This window comes from Dermacentor andersoni, chromosome 1 (genome assembly GCF_023375885.2).
Source record: "Dermacentor andersoni chromosome 1, qqDerAnde1_hic_scaffold, whole genome shotgun sequence".
Taxonomy (NCBI): Eukaryota; Metazoa; Arthropoda; class Arachnida; order Ixodida; family Ixodidae; genus Dermacentor; species Dermacentor andersoni.
This window is the reverse complement of record NC_092814.1, coordinates 112,425,577-112,442,932: the sequence shown is the minus strand read 5'-3', so window position 1 is coordinate 112,442,932 and position 17,356 is coordinate 112,425,577. Positions and strand designations below refer to the sequence as shown.

General features: G+C 41.9%; 1 protein-coding gene across 5 annotated transcripts in view; it reads right to left on the bottom strand.

The window, feature by feature from the left end:
* The window catches only part of LRR (capping protein regulator and myosin 1 linker 1 leucine rich repeat protein), a 213,580-nt gene that overhangs the window by 142,841 nt on the left and 53,383 nt on the right, over window positions 1–17,356 (bottom strand). For all 5 annotated transcript variants that reach the window (XM_072286631.1, XM_072286632.1, XM_072286635.1 and 2 more), the window contains 2 exons: window positions 1,940–2,127; window positions 1,781–1,858 (listed from right to left, as the gene is read on the bottom strand). In XM_072286631.1, the coding sequence (XP_072142732.1) occupies window positions 1,781–1,858; window positions 1,940–2,127 (266 nt within the window). The remainder of the gene's footprint in view (window positions 1–1,780; window positions 1,859–1,939; window positions 2,128–17,356) is intronic.

The following is a 17,356-nucleotide window of genomic DNA, read 5'->3' as shown; positions in this document are numbered from 1 at the left end:
AGACTACAAAAAAACCTCAGCCAGGCAGCACTATTGTACCTAGCTAAGAGCACAGCCTTAGTAAAAAAAACATACGCGACGGTGGTTGCATTGATGGTCTGTCGATGATCTGTTTAAATTGAAGTTAGACCTCTTTCCCTTTGCTGCTCAGAGTGCTCATGCTACATTTTGAACAGCTTGTGGACTGATTGGACAAGGGCAACGAGTAGACCTCAGTGCAGTTTCCAGGAAATGTGTGGTGCTGGACACCTTTTTCGTAGTGGAACATCAAGGTGAACGCCTGCTGCACCTCTCATTTACGGCATTTAACAAAATGTGGAAAGAGACCGGATAATATGTGTCAAATGTGTGTCACATGTCCACACCAAGATATGCATTATTGAGCTTGAAGTATACACCTAATTCAGTGCAATGCACAAGCCATCATGCTTACGAATGTGTGAAAGAAAGATCAAGATCGATTTTCAGTTGAAGTTTGTATTGCCTCACTTGTGTCGGCGTCAGTGTTGTGGTATGAAAAAACTCAAGCCGCATTAAAATGAAAATCGCTTGTCAGGATGTGGACTCGAACCACCGACCTCGCGGCTGCGAAACCACCATGCTGGCTGATTCAGCCACTGTTGGTTCATCAGACGTGCTCTTTAAAGCGGGGTTTTATATGCATGAAGAAGTAGACACAGTGCAAGGCGCGAGCCAATCACAGGTATCCCCTCCCTCCGGAGGAGGAAAAGGGTGTGATAGCGTGTTCACCCGCCTCGCGCCCGCCGTTTTCCGCCAGTTTGGGCCCAGTAGTCAGATGGGGAGGCCGCATTTGGTTCGTTCTGCCGAAGAGCAGGCTGCATTGAAGCAACAGCAGCAGGAGCGGGCCGCGCATCATGCGTGTAGCCAAAGAACACGTGGCGTTTGATGAAAGCCACCTGGAACTCGCTCAGGAAAGGGCTCATCATCGACGTGCCGACCTTGCCGTGAGGGAGCTTGAAGCCAAGGCGTTACGACAATGAAGAGCCCCGGATCCCGATCTTTGCTTGCACCCCTCTTCACAGTAGTAAAAGAGCGGACTTTTTTTTCTTTTTTTTATTTGGATGTGAAGCATGCTAGTAACATTCATGAGTTGAGTGCTATTTATTTGTGTGGCAAGGCTGCAATTGTGAAGTGCCAGTTTCCGATGTGAATATCCCATCTTCCAAGACAGACGGTCAGCAGCCTGTGGCTGCTGTCACTACATAAACACACATTTACAAAGGTCTAATATGTGACTGATGACATTTGCATTAAGAAGCCCAACACCTGGTGAGTGTAAAGTTGCTGACTGTCCCGAATTTAGTAAGACAGTCCCGACTTGACCCAGTCGGGACTGCCAAATGCCCTGACGTGGATAACAATCAATAAATCTAATTTACTTTTTATAAATCCTGACAGCTGGGTTGCACCTTGTCTTTTGTCTTCTGTTGTGTTGTCATAAACATAAAGGCAGTTTCATTTTTTGTCATGGTGCTAGTTCTGTTGTAGGCCCTAACTGTTCACAGTACATCTATCGCTATTGGTAGCCATGTTATCAAGGCAACTACTGCACCCTTATTGTTATAAAGCGAGGCATGGTAGGACAAAAAATATGTGCAACAAAGTTGCATGCACAGACTGTAGGCTACTGGTACTGACAGGGTCAGTTGTCACCAGCATTCTTCAGTGAAAAAGTGGTACACCACTGTGCTGTATGCACTTGACACTACAAGCATGTGGTTGGAAAAAAAAAAGTGCCAAAAGGTAGCACGCTGCTTACAGTTTCCAGGGCACATTCAGTGCCAGACAAATCCAGGTGAATGAGAGAGTTTGGCTGAGCCAAATAGTTGTACAGGTTCTGAAACAAAAAAGAGGGGGGGGGGGGTTCTCGTCTGACCACAGCAAATTGAATGTGTGAGTTAATTTATAGAAAACTCACATTTATGTCATCCTTGAAGACATTGTCACTGAGATTGAGGTATGTGAGGTTGGAGGGCATAGAACGGTTCAAGGAAAGTGCATGAGCAAGTGTGTTAACACCCTTGGCAGTGATTCCTGTGTGGGCAAGGTTAAGGTAGCTCAGTCCCTTATGCAGCTTCCCAAGTGGTCCACAAAGCTGGCCCACTCCTGGAAGCAGAAATCCAACAAAGCAGGTTATAAAAGGTGATGCAAACAGAAAACACAAACACTAACCATATCTTAATAGGACTACAGTACAACAGTTATGCGTGGCAGAATGAAGAGTAGCAAAATCAGTAACAGAATCAGCAACAGAAGCAGCAACAGAAACAGGCACAAAAGCAATAAAAAACGAAATTCCACATCCAGTTACACGAGCACACACAATATACGTCATAGTAATTATGCCACAGAACCAAGGCATGTGATCGAGTTGTGTCACACTGAACTGGAATCAGGACACCTTTTAACATAGCATGATTATTGATAGTAATAAACTGCTCATTTAGAAATTCTGCACCAGATCATTAATAGCTTCAAGACAATTTAGCCCATAGCAAAGACAAACATGCAATTACAGCTCACAGTGAATCCCAGTCAAAACAATGTGTGAAATATAGTATATTCTTTTGTATTATAAGTTCAAATACCAATGGAACTGAACTACTTGCTTTTACAAACATCAATTCAGTCGATTATGACAGCATATATATTCGTAATAATTACCAACAACACAACAAATCATGCAAAGCCTTCTCAAATAATAAACAAGCCACAGCTGACTAAATCAGCCATGTAAGTGCAATGCGCAGCTATACAAGGTTGCAGGACATGCAGACATGCTTCAAGAGCACATACACATGCATATATGTCAAACGCATTAACGTATTAACATTTATCAGAGCTGTGAAAAAAAATGCAGTTATGATAAGTGCTAGATGTTAAAAACAGGTGTTTAAAAATGCACTTGAGAGTGCTTAATTTCAGGCACACAAACAAGCAGGGATATAATTCTTTTTAAATTATTGTAAGCTTTCTTCAGGGCACAAAAAAGTACTGCAAAAGATTAGCTTGTGGCAACACATTAGGTGTTCCTGAACACGTTCTACAACTATTCAAAATAACTTACCTCCTAAAGCAAACATGTACAAATCTACAACACTGAACTTCAATTAGCAAACTGTGCACTACAAGAAAGTATGTATAACTAAGAACAACTGTTAAGGCTAACTCACACTAGGTTCACCTGACACTGATTTCTGTCTGCAGACAGTCAGCAGAAATCGGTGTCAGGTCGGCCTAGTGTGAGTGAGCCTTTAGCAACATACTCTTGACTGTTAGCAACACGTAGGCCACATTTGCCTAGAATGTATCCATTTATTTTCTAAAGTTTGGTAGATCTTGCACAAAACAACTAGAATAAATAATTTATCTCGGCACTATAGTCTGCCAAATTTTAAAAATGGACAAGCATGTCAAGAGGTCAGCTTTTTTTTGCACAACTCATCCTACACAAAATACATCAATGACTTGGCATGCTGACATTTTGATCAAACCGATAACCGCACAACATGTCCGGTTCAAAGAATGTACAGGCTCGAAAAATATTTTTAAATATCATATAGGTGCCAGCTTTTAAACCATTTGATGCCTCATAATGGCATAGAACAAGAGGAAGATATTAAGTGCAGAATAAAAAGCATGTGCCTGTGTGAGAATTGCCTGCTAGGCTTTTATATATTTTTAATGTTTTCTCCAAGATGCCATGGCTTATATAAGCTAATGCTGTGCTGCTGGCTTGTTCATAGTGTAGAAGCTTGTTGATACGTTTCCATTACGTACATTATACCGGCGCCAACGGTCGCAATTGAGAACACAAAAAATGACCCAATAGAGTTACGCTCATTTTTTACCGGCACACACGTTCCCGAAAAACACGATCTTTCAGCACTAACGTTGAGCACGTCGCCAAACTGTGATCGTACGATACGTTTTCCAGCCGCTAGATCCCATGTAAACAAACTAGTTCTCTCATAGGCAGACTCACTACTTCTCAGTCTGCCCTAGTACATGTACAGGGTCATCCATTCTCGAGGTAAACAAGCGAGCGTGCAGCCGTGCTTTGCATTGTACCATGTGCAGCCACCAGAACTACTTGCACAGGTGTGTCAAGAGCCACAGGCAGTGCATATGGCACATTGTCTGCTACTCTGCCAGCATGTGCAAACTCTTGCCTTATACTTCTATCGCAGCTTTGCCTGCATCGCGGTGCATGAAGGACGGTCTATCGTATCACCCTGTGTAAAGCGCCATGTGTTTTCTGGCACGCAGCACAACAAACTGCAGACGTGGTAGACAAGCAGTCCGTGATTAAAAATTTTTAATAGAGGTGTTATTTGCTTCAATATTTGACAGCACACCGTATGTGTGAGGGGTGTGCCTATGTGCTACTCATCTCAATTTTCCAAATGAACTCGTAAGAGATATCAGCATTGCTCAAACAAACTTTTCCATCATTAGCGCCATGTGTTGAATGAAAAAAAGCAATGAAGTTGATGAAGATTTGTTTTTACACTCATCAGTGACGCATGTGGTGTCGTTTTCATGTTTTGCTGCTGAGCACAGCTTAGCCATCCGGTTATTACGACAGGGTGGTTGCGTTGCTACAGCAGTGAAATAATGCACATTTACGGTTTGTGATTGCACAATAAATGGATTGCCTGAGTAGGTAGAGTATACTAAGCCAAGGAAAACAGCATGAGAACTGAACATGCAAGGAAAAGGAGACAAAAACAAAAAGTGCATTCAGTGATATGTGCCTCAGCTCCTCTGATGTTTGATGCGCTATAGAATGGTCACGAAAAGCGCCAAGTCACTCATAAACGCACCACATGTAAAAAAGCATGTATTCCAAGAGCAGTTCCTTACTGTTTTGTGAAGTTTGTTCTACAACAGGTATAACACTCAGCACTTCACATATGGCGATACGAAAGACCTTCCTTCAGGTCCGCTTCCCCATCACGTAAGCAAATTTAAGACACCAGCATCAGAAGAGGTTTCACATGTGCTGGCACAGTAGCAGACGACATGCTGTAGGCCTCGGCTCTCAACATGCATATGCAAGCACTTCGTCCAGTAGCCACAACTGGCACTCCATGGAGCATGGCCGCATGCTCATGTGTTTTCCGTAAGAGTAAACAACCCTGCACTTCTGGAGAATCATGACCTTTGCCTCTTCCCCTTTTATGACTACACTGTGCAGTGAGGCACACACCACAGTAGGTGCCTTGTGAGCACTTCGTTATAGTGGCACAGCTGCCTAGACCATCAACTTTCAGAACGAAATGTCCCAGGCTAGAAATCAGATGAGATGTCTTCTTTTCTTGAAGCGTTATATTACTGTCATCATTGGCGATGGCAAGAACATTCAGCAATGCCGCAAGTGCAGCGGAAGTGCCCTTATAATAGCTTTTGCTGCAGAGCTTATGTATACTACACAGACAGATGCCGCAGAGAACCAGTCAGCATACGTGTATCACATCAGAGGCATAAAGCCTAATGATAGTTCCAGCATGACTAAGGAGTCCACACAATGCACAAAAGAACAAGCGGTACTACAAAGACATATCCAGAAAGCCTTACAATACAGAGACACAGCAAATAAGATCTGTATTTACACTGCAGTAAGATATGCAAGCACATGTTGGCCCAATGTAACATCCAGTGAAGTACAACCGAACTGCTTCGCTCAAAATTAAATGCTAATAATCTCATAGATATTAGTTTACTGCGCCCAATGAGAATGAGTCTAGTGTCATGCATTAGATGTGCTCTGTACTAGACAATAACTCAAGGATACGCTTAAAGTTATACTTCCAGCACAAAAAAATTTGCAGGAACAAGCTACACAAAAATTACAAATTCTATTCTTCAATACATAAGACATATACATGCAGTGAAGTACACAAGCTATACCAAAAGAATTACAAGCATCAGTTTGGCAGGTGATATAAGTCTAACATTCTGTCATACCATATTCTCATGATAGCATCTGTAATGATACTATCATGTAATGATAGCATCTACCATACTATTATTACGATGTGTTTTTTGTCATGCTGTCGTTTGCATATTGAAGAAAAGTCACACTTTCACTTGAAGAGCGAAGCATTGACAGCAATAGCAAAGTATTAGACTATTACACGAAGTAAAACTTGCAGTGTCACATGCCCAAAGACACACACATGCAGTGTCACATGCCCAAAGATGCACACAACACAGCTCACTCAACGACTATGAGCATTCGCAGTCACAACACTGACATAATGAGAAGCACTGGCAGCAGAGAGCATGCATGCTTGTCCCAAAGCAAGCATTCCTTCCATGCGCCACTTCCTTCACCATTTCAACTGTGCCACACCCCTGAAACTCCATGATAACATGGTTTCTAATACTGGGCGTGCAGAAATAAAACACGCGTGAAGCCACCAGCTTTCTCTGCTCGCCCTGGTACCTGCACCACATTGTGTAACTGCCAATACACGGTGTGCGGGCCGCATATATGCTTGGATGCGCAGGATGAATGGGCTGGGCGATGCAGGCTTGCATATGCACCGTTGTGCCTGGGATATTAGGAGGCCCCAACAGAGTGAAAGTGCCTTAAATTTCCGAATAATCGCTATCACAACAAAAGGCGTTGTGGTTTGTGTACAGCTCCACATTAAAAACCTGATGGGCACCATCGTGAAGCAGGTGCACAGGGCTCCCGCTGTTCAACAGGCAGGTGCTTAGAGGCCACGAAAAGCTGTAGAGTGCATAATGGCTTCGTCAGTTATCTTCACTGTGGTGAATGGGAAAATATTTTGAAAGAATAATTCCATGTAGCAGGCCAGTAACTGTTAGCAGCTAAGTGGAAAAAAAATGTTAATGCATACATGGCCAGTATTATGCAGGATTATAATAGAAAGCAAGGCTTTTTGCCAGCAAGTTTTTTCAACCAAAGCTATTAATAAGTGGCAGGAAAGCAAAATACAAGCATGCAGTGTCATTCATTTGAAAAAAAAAAACAAAGAAACAAATGGATATAATAAAAAGTGGTATTCATCTATTTCTCTGTTTTGTTCACAAAGGTATAAAAGCTGTCAACAATGGAAACTTAGGCACATTGTTAACATATAAGACTACGAAATGAGCAGTGCAAGCTTGATACAAAAACAGCAAGACTGAAGAAAATACCGTAAAACAAAGTACTACTTTTCCACTTCTTATAGGTATCAAATCTCAAGACAGAGTGGCTAAAAATCAGATAAGAAAGTCTATGAATAGGTAAACATCCCTTCTATATTAAAAATGGATACAAGATGTAATTATTGACCTTATTGACCTCACTATAATTGAAAAATGGTGCACAGAGTGGCTCATGCAGCTAAACGTCAAAAAATGTAAGGTCATGCACGTATCGCAGAAACGCCCTCATGTCATGCTCTTACTCTTTGCATTCCCTCCCTATTGAGCTGGTTCAATCATACAGGTACCTCGGTATAACCTTCACTAGCAAGCTTACATGGTCAGAACATATCCAAAATCTGGTTACTGCCACTAATCGATCCCTGGGATTCATAAGATGGTCACTATCATCATCACCCCCTGTGATCCGTCAACTAGCATATGAAACATTTATCCGCACTAAACTGGAATTCGCGTCGGCAATATGGAATCCCAATCAAGCGTACCTTGTTGAGCTACTGGAAGCCGTCCAAAACTGCGCAGCCTGGTTTATTACATCCCAGTACGACTATCGGCTAAGTGTTAGAAACATCAAATCATCCCTCCAAATCCAAACATTAGCACATCGCCGAAAAATCTCACGCTTATGCCTCTTTCAAAAGCTCTATTACAATTTCGCACATTTACGCGACACACTTCTTTTGCCACCCAACTTTACTTCACGCCGTCTCTCAAACAACCTCAGTCTTCAATGTCTTCACGGCTCTACTATATCCTTCAACAGCTCTTTCTTGCCGGTAGCTATTGCAGAATGGAATAGCTTACCCGACTGTGTAGTAATCGAACGTAACCCTACCAAATTTTGAAATATACTAACAAACTTTCCGAGTACTGATGCTTAACGTATTTGACTTATTTAGTACATCGCTCTTTTTTTGAGTGCATTGGTTATCACTTTTTGTGTTTGACAGTAATTTCAGTACACCTTCTTTACCCTTCTCAATGTTATTGTTTCTTAGTTCAGTCATGACTGTTTCTACGTTTCTTTTTCTTATGTATGCTCCCCCCTCATGCAATACCCCAACAGGAGCCTTTAAGGGTCAATAAATGATGATGATGATGATGATGATGATATAATAGAACACCTAAGATCGCCCCACCTTCCCATGGAATACAATACAGTAGTATAACTTCTTTTTATATATATGTTAACGCTTTAACAATGGCACATATAAATACAAGAAAGAAAGTTTTTTTTTTTTCTAAATATGAAAAAAAGAGAATTCATAATCAACGAAACAAAAAAACGGGGGGGGGGGGGGGGGACATTTTCAGCCACAGAGGGAAAACACCAAGCAGAAAACTGGAAGTGGGCTTCCCCTCAAGCCATCTATGCCTTTGGAGTTCGTACAGACAGCTTTCGTCATATGTTAACCATGGGTACATTTCATTTGCTTTACATCACATGTGTGACACTACTGCAGCCAGAGATCTTGCATTGGTCTGTCTCCTCTGGCCCCATTTACAAAAGAAAGCGAGTTGCATGCCAAACTTCTTCCTCATCCTTTGTTCCTGCTCTTAAACCAACGAAATAAGGCTTGCTGCCTGTTATTCAGTGTTAGCCAATGACATTTAGCCAGAAACTTAATACTCATGCCAAATCTTAGCAAGAAAAACGTTTTTTAGGCAACACAATAATGGGTTAAGGGTATCCTGAATTGATTTCCTAGTCAAGTCCAACAAATGTTGCAATCAAAGATATAAACGCCTAAGTCAACAAAAAGTTCAATGCTGTAATAAGGGCAGTGGAGGAATTCTATACTGACCTGTTGAGTACCCAAAACAGCCACATAGCTATGATTATAATTTATAGAGAGCAAATGGATGTCCAGAGTATAACTGATGAAGTTAAGAGGGCCTTGAAAGGTATGTTGAGAGGTAAAGTGGTAGGAAAAGATGAAATAACTGTCATTCTGATCAAAAACGGTAGGGACACTGAACTGAAAAAGCTTGTGACAATAGGCACAAGGCACGAGATGAGTTTGGACCGGTGGCACCTTCATACGGTGGCGCAGTGAATGTAATGGCATGCGACGACGGAGCTGGGTGCAGCAGGCGCTGCCACCTGCTACGTTGCTTGAATGTTTCTTCGTTTCTTCTGTTTTGCGTGGCCAAAACAGGATGTGGAACCAAATCTGAACAAACATGTTGCGTTTTCGGGTGAATTAAGTTACTAAGTCATAACTGAAGCTGTTGAGGCCGTACAGTGCAATCGGTTTTCATTGCAGCTTCATCAGATGGAACCGTGGAAAGCCTGGATATGCACAGTCTGTAGGCAACGCTATGTACAGTGCTCAGCAATTGAAACGCGATACTTGGAGCACATGGCCACCGGCGCTTTATGTGTTAACTGTGAGCGCTGGGGACACCAAGCTGATGATGATTTTCGGGTGAATTAAGTTACTAAGTCATAACTGAAGCTGTTGAGGCCGTACAGTGCAATCGGTTTTCATTGCAGCTTCATCAGATGGAACCGTGGAAAGCCTGGATATGCACAGTCTGTAGGCAACGCTATGTACAGTGCTCAGCAATTGAAACGCGATACTTGGAGCACATGGCCACCGGCGCTTTATGTGTTAACTGTGAGCGCTGGGGACACCAAGCTGATGCAGCCCAGTATGTGATGAAAGCGAGTGTTTTTGTAATGCATTGTGCCTGCATTTGGTTCCACGGCGGTCACCCAGCGTTCGCTGGTGGCCCAAAAAAGCTGCGGCAGCCGCATGCCCCCTGTAATGAGTCTCAATCGCTGAGCACTGTACATTTCCAATGCTGTTTTGCTTTCAGAACTGAAGGTTGCGCTAGTTCTTAAGACAATAAAACCGGTGAAGCATCGCGAAAAAAAAAGGAAAATTACAACAGACAGAGAACAGAAACTCGAGACACATGTCCAATAGGCGAAGCAGCGCAAGAAACAAGAAACAAAAAAGGGAGACATACGTCTCACTTTTTTGCCTAATTTTAGTTCTGCTTCGCTAAGTTACAAGATTAAATATGTGCCAATGTTAATGTGCACAGCAAAATAACATCTAAAAAGTAACAGTTGGAGTTTGACGTCTTAGCTTGCCGCTGTGAGCTGTGTTTGCGGGGTGCATCTGCATCGCAATTTGCACTCACTTTCTACTTTGTATACTACCTGATGCCACAAATGTCACCAGCCTCGTACAAGCGGTGACCTTTCTGAAAAGCAGTTGCAAAAAACTGCGCTTTCTCGTTTGTCAGGTCTCAAAAGCACCAGTGTGAAACCATTAGAAGCACCGTGTGCACCTTTGCCCTGTCTGCTTCGCATGCCAGTGCTCTTACTGCTGCCATTCACGGCACTGTTCCCCAGCATGCCGCTGGTGCCTTGCAACGGCCACCCGGTGCCTACATATAGTGCCCGACACTTCTATGTGTATAAAGTACTACTTGAAAAAAAAAAAATGTCTGCAAAATATAATTGTACAGAAGTAGCAACATTAAATTAATAAAAGATTATAAGCTCATCAACTAGCTTATGGTAGCATACAAAATAAGGTTATTTCAAATAAATGTAGTTCAAAATTTCACTTTAATCAGCCTAGAAAAGAGGCTGGCTTTGGAAATGAATAATCAAGAATAGACCACACCCATGTCATGAATCACGTAATTATGAAGTCTGCAAACAAATCCAAAAATATTTTGGTTCAGAGGAGATATAGCTAATCATGGAGGTGCGTAGTAGAGGTGTAGAGAAAGCTTATGTGATTATTTTACCAAATAACTGAATAAATCCTACAGCTACCATAATTCTTCAAAAGAAAAACTAGTTAAGATGGATGTCAGAAAATACCAGTTAAGAAGGGTTTTAGGCAAGAAGACATCTACTGCATTATTGCAAGAAGCATTCAAGATGCTAGATTGAAATCAGATGCAAGCAGCAATGGAAAATATCACGGTCACCTGCCATTTGCAGATTACATTGTCCTGTTCAGCAATGCTGGAGATGACGTAAACAATAGAGTACTCAAACTGCCAAAGTCAAAGTGCAGGTTTGAGGATTAAGAGGCGAAAACTCAAATACGGTTCAATACCCAGGCAAGGGAACAAGAACTTGTGATTGGTAGTCCACAGTTTGAAGCTGTGCAAGAGCACATTTATCTAGTCCAAGTAGTCATAGGGGAAACATATCATGGGAAGGAAATTTCAAGATGAATTAAACCTGGAGGCAAATATGAACATTATATAAAAATTACCTTCACATATCAAATGGTTGCGACTAATGAAAATGGGGCCCCATAGTTCCCCTTATTGTTCACATAACATACTGAATATTTCCTCATTTCTAAACAAAGTAAAATATAAAAGAAATAGAGCCCATTTTGATAGACTACTTGTATATATAACGCTGTTCTCAACCAGTCATCCGTCAATTGAACAGCTTGTATATAGAAACTAAAAGATGACCCCAGCTGTGCACTAGCACAATGACAATACAACAAAGGAGCAGCAGGACACCAGCTGCACATTACGTTCATTGAAACAGTTCATAGTTGTCTGACTACAGCATCGCATGTTGGTTTATCCATAAGTATTTTGTTATTTTGACCAAAAGTGACCTTATTTTGCTTTCCTTTTAACCCTTTCATGGTCAATGACATAAATATACAGCGCTGCAAACAAGTCCAAAATTGTCGATGCTGTATAGTTACGGTGCTGTCTGTACGTTTAAAAAGCACGCCAATTTCCTAATTTTTTCTTTCCTGGCATGTGCTGCCACTACCATATTTACTTGCATAATGATCGTACTCGCGTAATGATCGCACCCCTTAGTTTTGTCGCCAAAATTTGATATTTTTTCTTTCCTGCGTAATGATCGCACCCCGAACTTGCCGCAGTAATATGTCGTGTGCCAAGTCTAGATAATTATGATCGCGCTTACCATCTGTCGAATGCTACGTGAACGACTCTTCAAAACACACCAAGCAGTCTACACACACCAAACAGATTCTTATGCAGATGCCCCATTTCATTCCTTTCATCACTTTCCGCCCTTCCATGAAAACAAAATGCTACAACCAAACGTGCCTTGGCTTTATTATTTGTAGGCTTTATAACGGTTGTGATCAACAAAAACAAAAAAGGCGTCGTTTGATTCCTCTCGTCTGCACTTTGTGGGCAGACAAAAAATCACGAGCAGCAACAATAGTAGCCACGTATACACTCATACACTGATACGTTGGAAGTGTACCCTATTATTACGCCAACGCTTCTAACACAGCCATTTTCCCACCCTTAACGGAAACGTGGCATATTAGGATAGTAGTGAAGACAAATGCCACAGTTTTTGCAGCATGCCCGCCATGTGTTTCTATGTCACTGGCAGCTAAGCGTGCCCATCTCTCTGTCCCCTCAAAGGGGACATGGCTACGTTATTGCCACAAGCTTGCCGATATTAACAATATTATTCATTACTGATACGGAAGAAGCTAGCTGTTTCAATGCGTGAAATGTACTGACAAGAAGAAAAAAAAATCATGTTCGGCGCGTTCGGCTTCCTCCGCCAGCTGTCATTTTTTTTGCTGCCCCGCACTGTTACAGCGGCAGCCGGCTGTTTGTTGGCCTGTTGTGATCCTGCAGCAAACACGGGATGAAAAAAAAAAAAGAATTTTTTTTCTTTTCGCAGAAAATTTAACCTCCATACTGATCGTTGCCCCGGCGCGTTTATATGCTACCGCTCGCGCCTTGGCACGCGGGCCGGCGGGCAGCAGTTTGGGTTTTGTTCCGCTGGCGGTTTCGGCTACTTGAGCTCGCAAAACTGATGGCTATCTCGTTACTAATCACTCAAAGGGTGGCCGCCTGTTTCTCGCTCGTTTAGTGCTCACAGGGGTGAGCATAGGAAGGATGCTGCCGTGCATGCGTTTCCTTTTCGTTTTTTTGGGGGGGGGAGACTCGCGATATCTAATTGCATCTGGTTGCCGATAAGATGAAGATTAGCGGAAGTTTGTCACACATTTTGCTTTTTTGACGGGCACACAACCACACAGTCTTCTTGAGTGTGCTCACCTATGCAGTTCGATTACATTATGGAAGTAAATATTAGTGTAAAAGCAGGAACATTTGAGACTTGCAAAATATTCTTGTGTGCACATATTCTAAGCCTTGATCTATAACAATGCATCAAATTTTTAATTCTTATAAGTTTACTTTCTTTTTTTTTATTGTTGTTATTCTTGAATAAAAAGTACATATATACCAATGCAAAATATTTTTTTCTCACTTTACGGTCACCCTAGAAAAGTTACGTAAATTTTTTTTTTATATAGGTCCCTCAGAAGAATTGGAATCTGCAATAGAAAAAATCAACCCTGGGCGGTGGCATATGGCAAAAAAAATCGACCCTGAGAGGGTTAAGGCTTATTTTCAAACATCACTCCATTGAAAACCTTTCTAAAGCTTTTTCAACCAATTTGCTTCATGTTTTAAGGATGAAAACCTTGTTTTACCTCTTCACTGAGCCATATATATGTACTTGTCATTGCCGCAAATGGTACACACGCCATTGTTCCAAATCTGCCAAATGGCACAAAATGCGCTCAATTCGAAGAATGTAGTCTTTGAACACCAACAAAGTGATGTGCCTTTATGTAGTAGAAAACAAAGACCACAATACAGGTGGCCCTCCAGCACTGACGAACAAGAAGACAATCTAGAAGAAGAAGACAATAACATGGCCTTCAAGGCACTGAAGAAGTGCCAACATCTATATATATATAAAAAAAAAAATCCAAGGACACCTAAGTGCTTCTTATTAGTTGTGAATGCGAAAGCATGAATGTCCAATCGAATGCTACTGAGCAGTACTTCAAGTTATGAACTTCTTGCGGGCAAGCAAGCACATTGAGACTAGCTAGTTTTGATTTGGCCAGACCTTGGCACAGTTAGAATGCAGGCATGAGCTTGTGCAGACAAGGAACACATGGTTAACACGGGCTTCCGAGAGCGAGAGTGAGGGTGACGTGGCGTAATGGCGATGCCCTCTCCCCTCACACAATGCCGCGGCAGAGGGCATGAGGCACGCTTGTGACGTGGCACCACAGCCAATGGGAAGTTTCGATGCTACCAACACCGCCATATTTTTCACTAAATGGGCTGTTTGATGCTTTTGTATCGAAAACATCTCAGCCGAAATCAAGACAACAAGTTTGTAAGCTACGACTTATTTCTTGCAGAAGTTACTGTAATGTTGGCTGCTCCATGCATTCACTCACGAATTGGCGCCTCTGCACATCAATGGCAACTCTCCTGCAGTAAAATCATCTCAAATATTTTCCACTTGCATAGAACTAACTCCCTGTTGACTCTAATATGAGGTGGTATCTGAAAGTTTCCGGACTGGGTATACAGAACGGTTGTAATCATACATCAGTATAGGCTTAGTGCGCTTCGAAGTAGTCCCCGTTGGACTGAATGCATCTGTAACAGCCTGTTTGCCAGTCTTGGAACACTTTCTTGAAGTCTTTTTCCATGAAGCTGTCGAGGACCTTCTGTGCTTCTTGTTGAATGATGTCCATGGTGTCAAAGCAAGACACCCTTGAAGCTTTAACTTCATTTTTGCAAACAAAACAAAGTCAAAAGGGGCCAGGTTGAGCGAGTAGGAAGGATGGGATACGATTGCCACGGTGTCCTTTGCCAGAAAATCAGGGGTCTTGAGGGAGATGTGACTGGGCACACTGTCGTAATGCAACAGCAAGTCATTGCAGAATATCACAGTAGAAAACTGAATTAACGGTCTGCTTTTTGGGAACAAATTCCCTGTGGACTACCCATTTTGCATCGAGGAAAACGATGAGCATGGTTCTGGTAGCACTCCTCACTTGTCTTGCTTTTCTTGGTCTCCGTGAACTCAGGCTCTCCCACTAGGAAGATTGCTGCTTCGTTTCAGGGTCATATCCATAAACCCACGATTCATTAGCAGTGATGACTGTTGATGAAGGTTGCATCTGCATGTGCAGTGGCACGAAGCTCTATGCACACATCAACATACCGTTACTTCTGGTCGGCAGTCAAGACTCTGGAAACCAACTTTGCAGGGATGGAGTGCATTTGCAGGTCTTCAGTGAGAATTGCTTGGCACTGCGTGTAACCAATTCCTACCATTTCACACAGTTAATTAATGATTCGGCTATGATTCTCTCAAATCAGTTCTGCAATTTTCACAAGATTCTTCAGAGTTGTGCTGGTTTGTGGCTGTTCCGAATGCTTGTCATCTTCCACTAAGGTTTGACTGCCCTTGAACCGAGAATGCCACTCAAAACACTGACTGCATCCCATAGCAGCATCACCGTATGCCTGACGAAGCATTTCCAGAGTTTCCGTGGCAGATTTACCCAACTTCACACAAAATTTCACGCAAACCCACTGCTGATGCTTATCATTCATTTTTCAAAATGCAGATAATTTTTTACACTATCTTTCCAGCCCTCGTTTGCAGCGAATGAACTCTCCTATCACTACGCTGCTTGATACATTCACTCGTGTGATATGCATGCAGCTATATCTAATAGCACAAGCACATACTTTTCTAATTTCCCACTTAATGACAGGAACTTTCGGATAACCCCTCATAAGTGTTGCTATTCTATATATTCAAACAAAAATGAATATTTGAGAATTGCAAACTCTTGAATATAATACAAATCAAATGGCAAAGATTACTTGATTAATTTTTAAAAATGTATATTTGCACATCTCTAATAAATACAGGTTGGAGCATACACTGCAAGCATCCCCAGGTCATGAATAGCAGTTTGATATTCCTGGAAAGAAAAATTCAGTGCATTCTACCAGTATTGACCTATAAGGCTGTAACATGGGAGGATGACAATGAATCTTAGGAAAAAGCAAAGAACCATGCAATGAGCAAGAAAACAGAAAATGAGACTTAATGTTAGGAGACAGAAAGATGGCAATGTAGATTAGAGAGCAAATGACGACAGCTATTTTCTAGTTGATATCAAGAGGAAAAAGTGATGCTGGACAGGTGATGTATTGCATAGTTAACTATTAGAGTAACAAAATGTGTATCAAGGGAAGGAAAATGCAGTCAAGGATGGTGGAAGTTTATGTCATGTAATGAGGTTAGGAAATTTACAGGCATAGGACGGAGGCAACCGATGGTAAACAGGGGTAATTGAAATTGCTGGAGAAGGCCTTTGTTCTGCAGTGAACATAAAATAGGCCAAGGATGATGAGATGAGTACATTAGAGCTAAAGCTACAAGTTCTGCAATAATCCTGTAATTTATGAACAAACATGCAAGTGACTGTGGGACATAAAGAGGGCTTGCATTACCTCACAGTATGGTTCTTTACGAAATATGATAAGGTACAGAAATGTCACCATCTGGCAGGAGTCATATGCATGCATGGACTTTGCATGCACATGCTGCAGTTAATCTCTGGCATAAGTGCAGGTGCGTTCAAAGACTGGCCACAAGCTAACGGTGTAATCAGCACTACAGTTACAAACAACTCATCAGATTTATTAGAGTGCAGCAAAAGACGAAGTAAAATCTTTGTTCCAACCACCTATTGGTTGTAATACCCAGTAGCTAAAACACAGCAAAAACCATGTGGAATACTAAAATGGAAAGCTGTAGCTTGAAAGGAGGGTACAGTGAAAAGCATGATTCTACACTCCTCATATCAACTGAAAGTTTAGATTGTGTGACAACAGAAAACAAAGGCAAAGACCATAAGTGGCTTCACAACCATGGCCAGGACAAAGTCCATAGTGCAAACACCAGCAAGAATGGTAGTTGGCCTGTAACAAGTGACAAATGTAAAGCGTACATACGTACTGGGAAGAATACACCACATTGTGACCCCATACTGTGTGCTTTTCATGAACACTACAACAACATTGCTGCTGCCCACAGAAACCACCATTCTTTCTTGTGTCCAGAGACTAGCTAACTGAATTGTTGCTTTCACACCTGCGGATTGTGCTTCCATAAAGATGTCAAGATGCCAGCTTTGTTGAATGGTAACCAGTGGAAGCTGTGGTAACATGCACTGCACTGTTGCAACCAGGGTGTATGTGGTGTGCACACTAAATAATGTGCAAAAGAAAGTCTTTATTCTGGAAATAACTT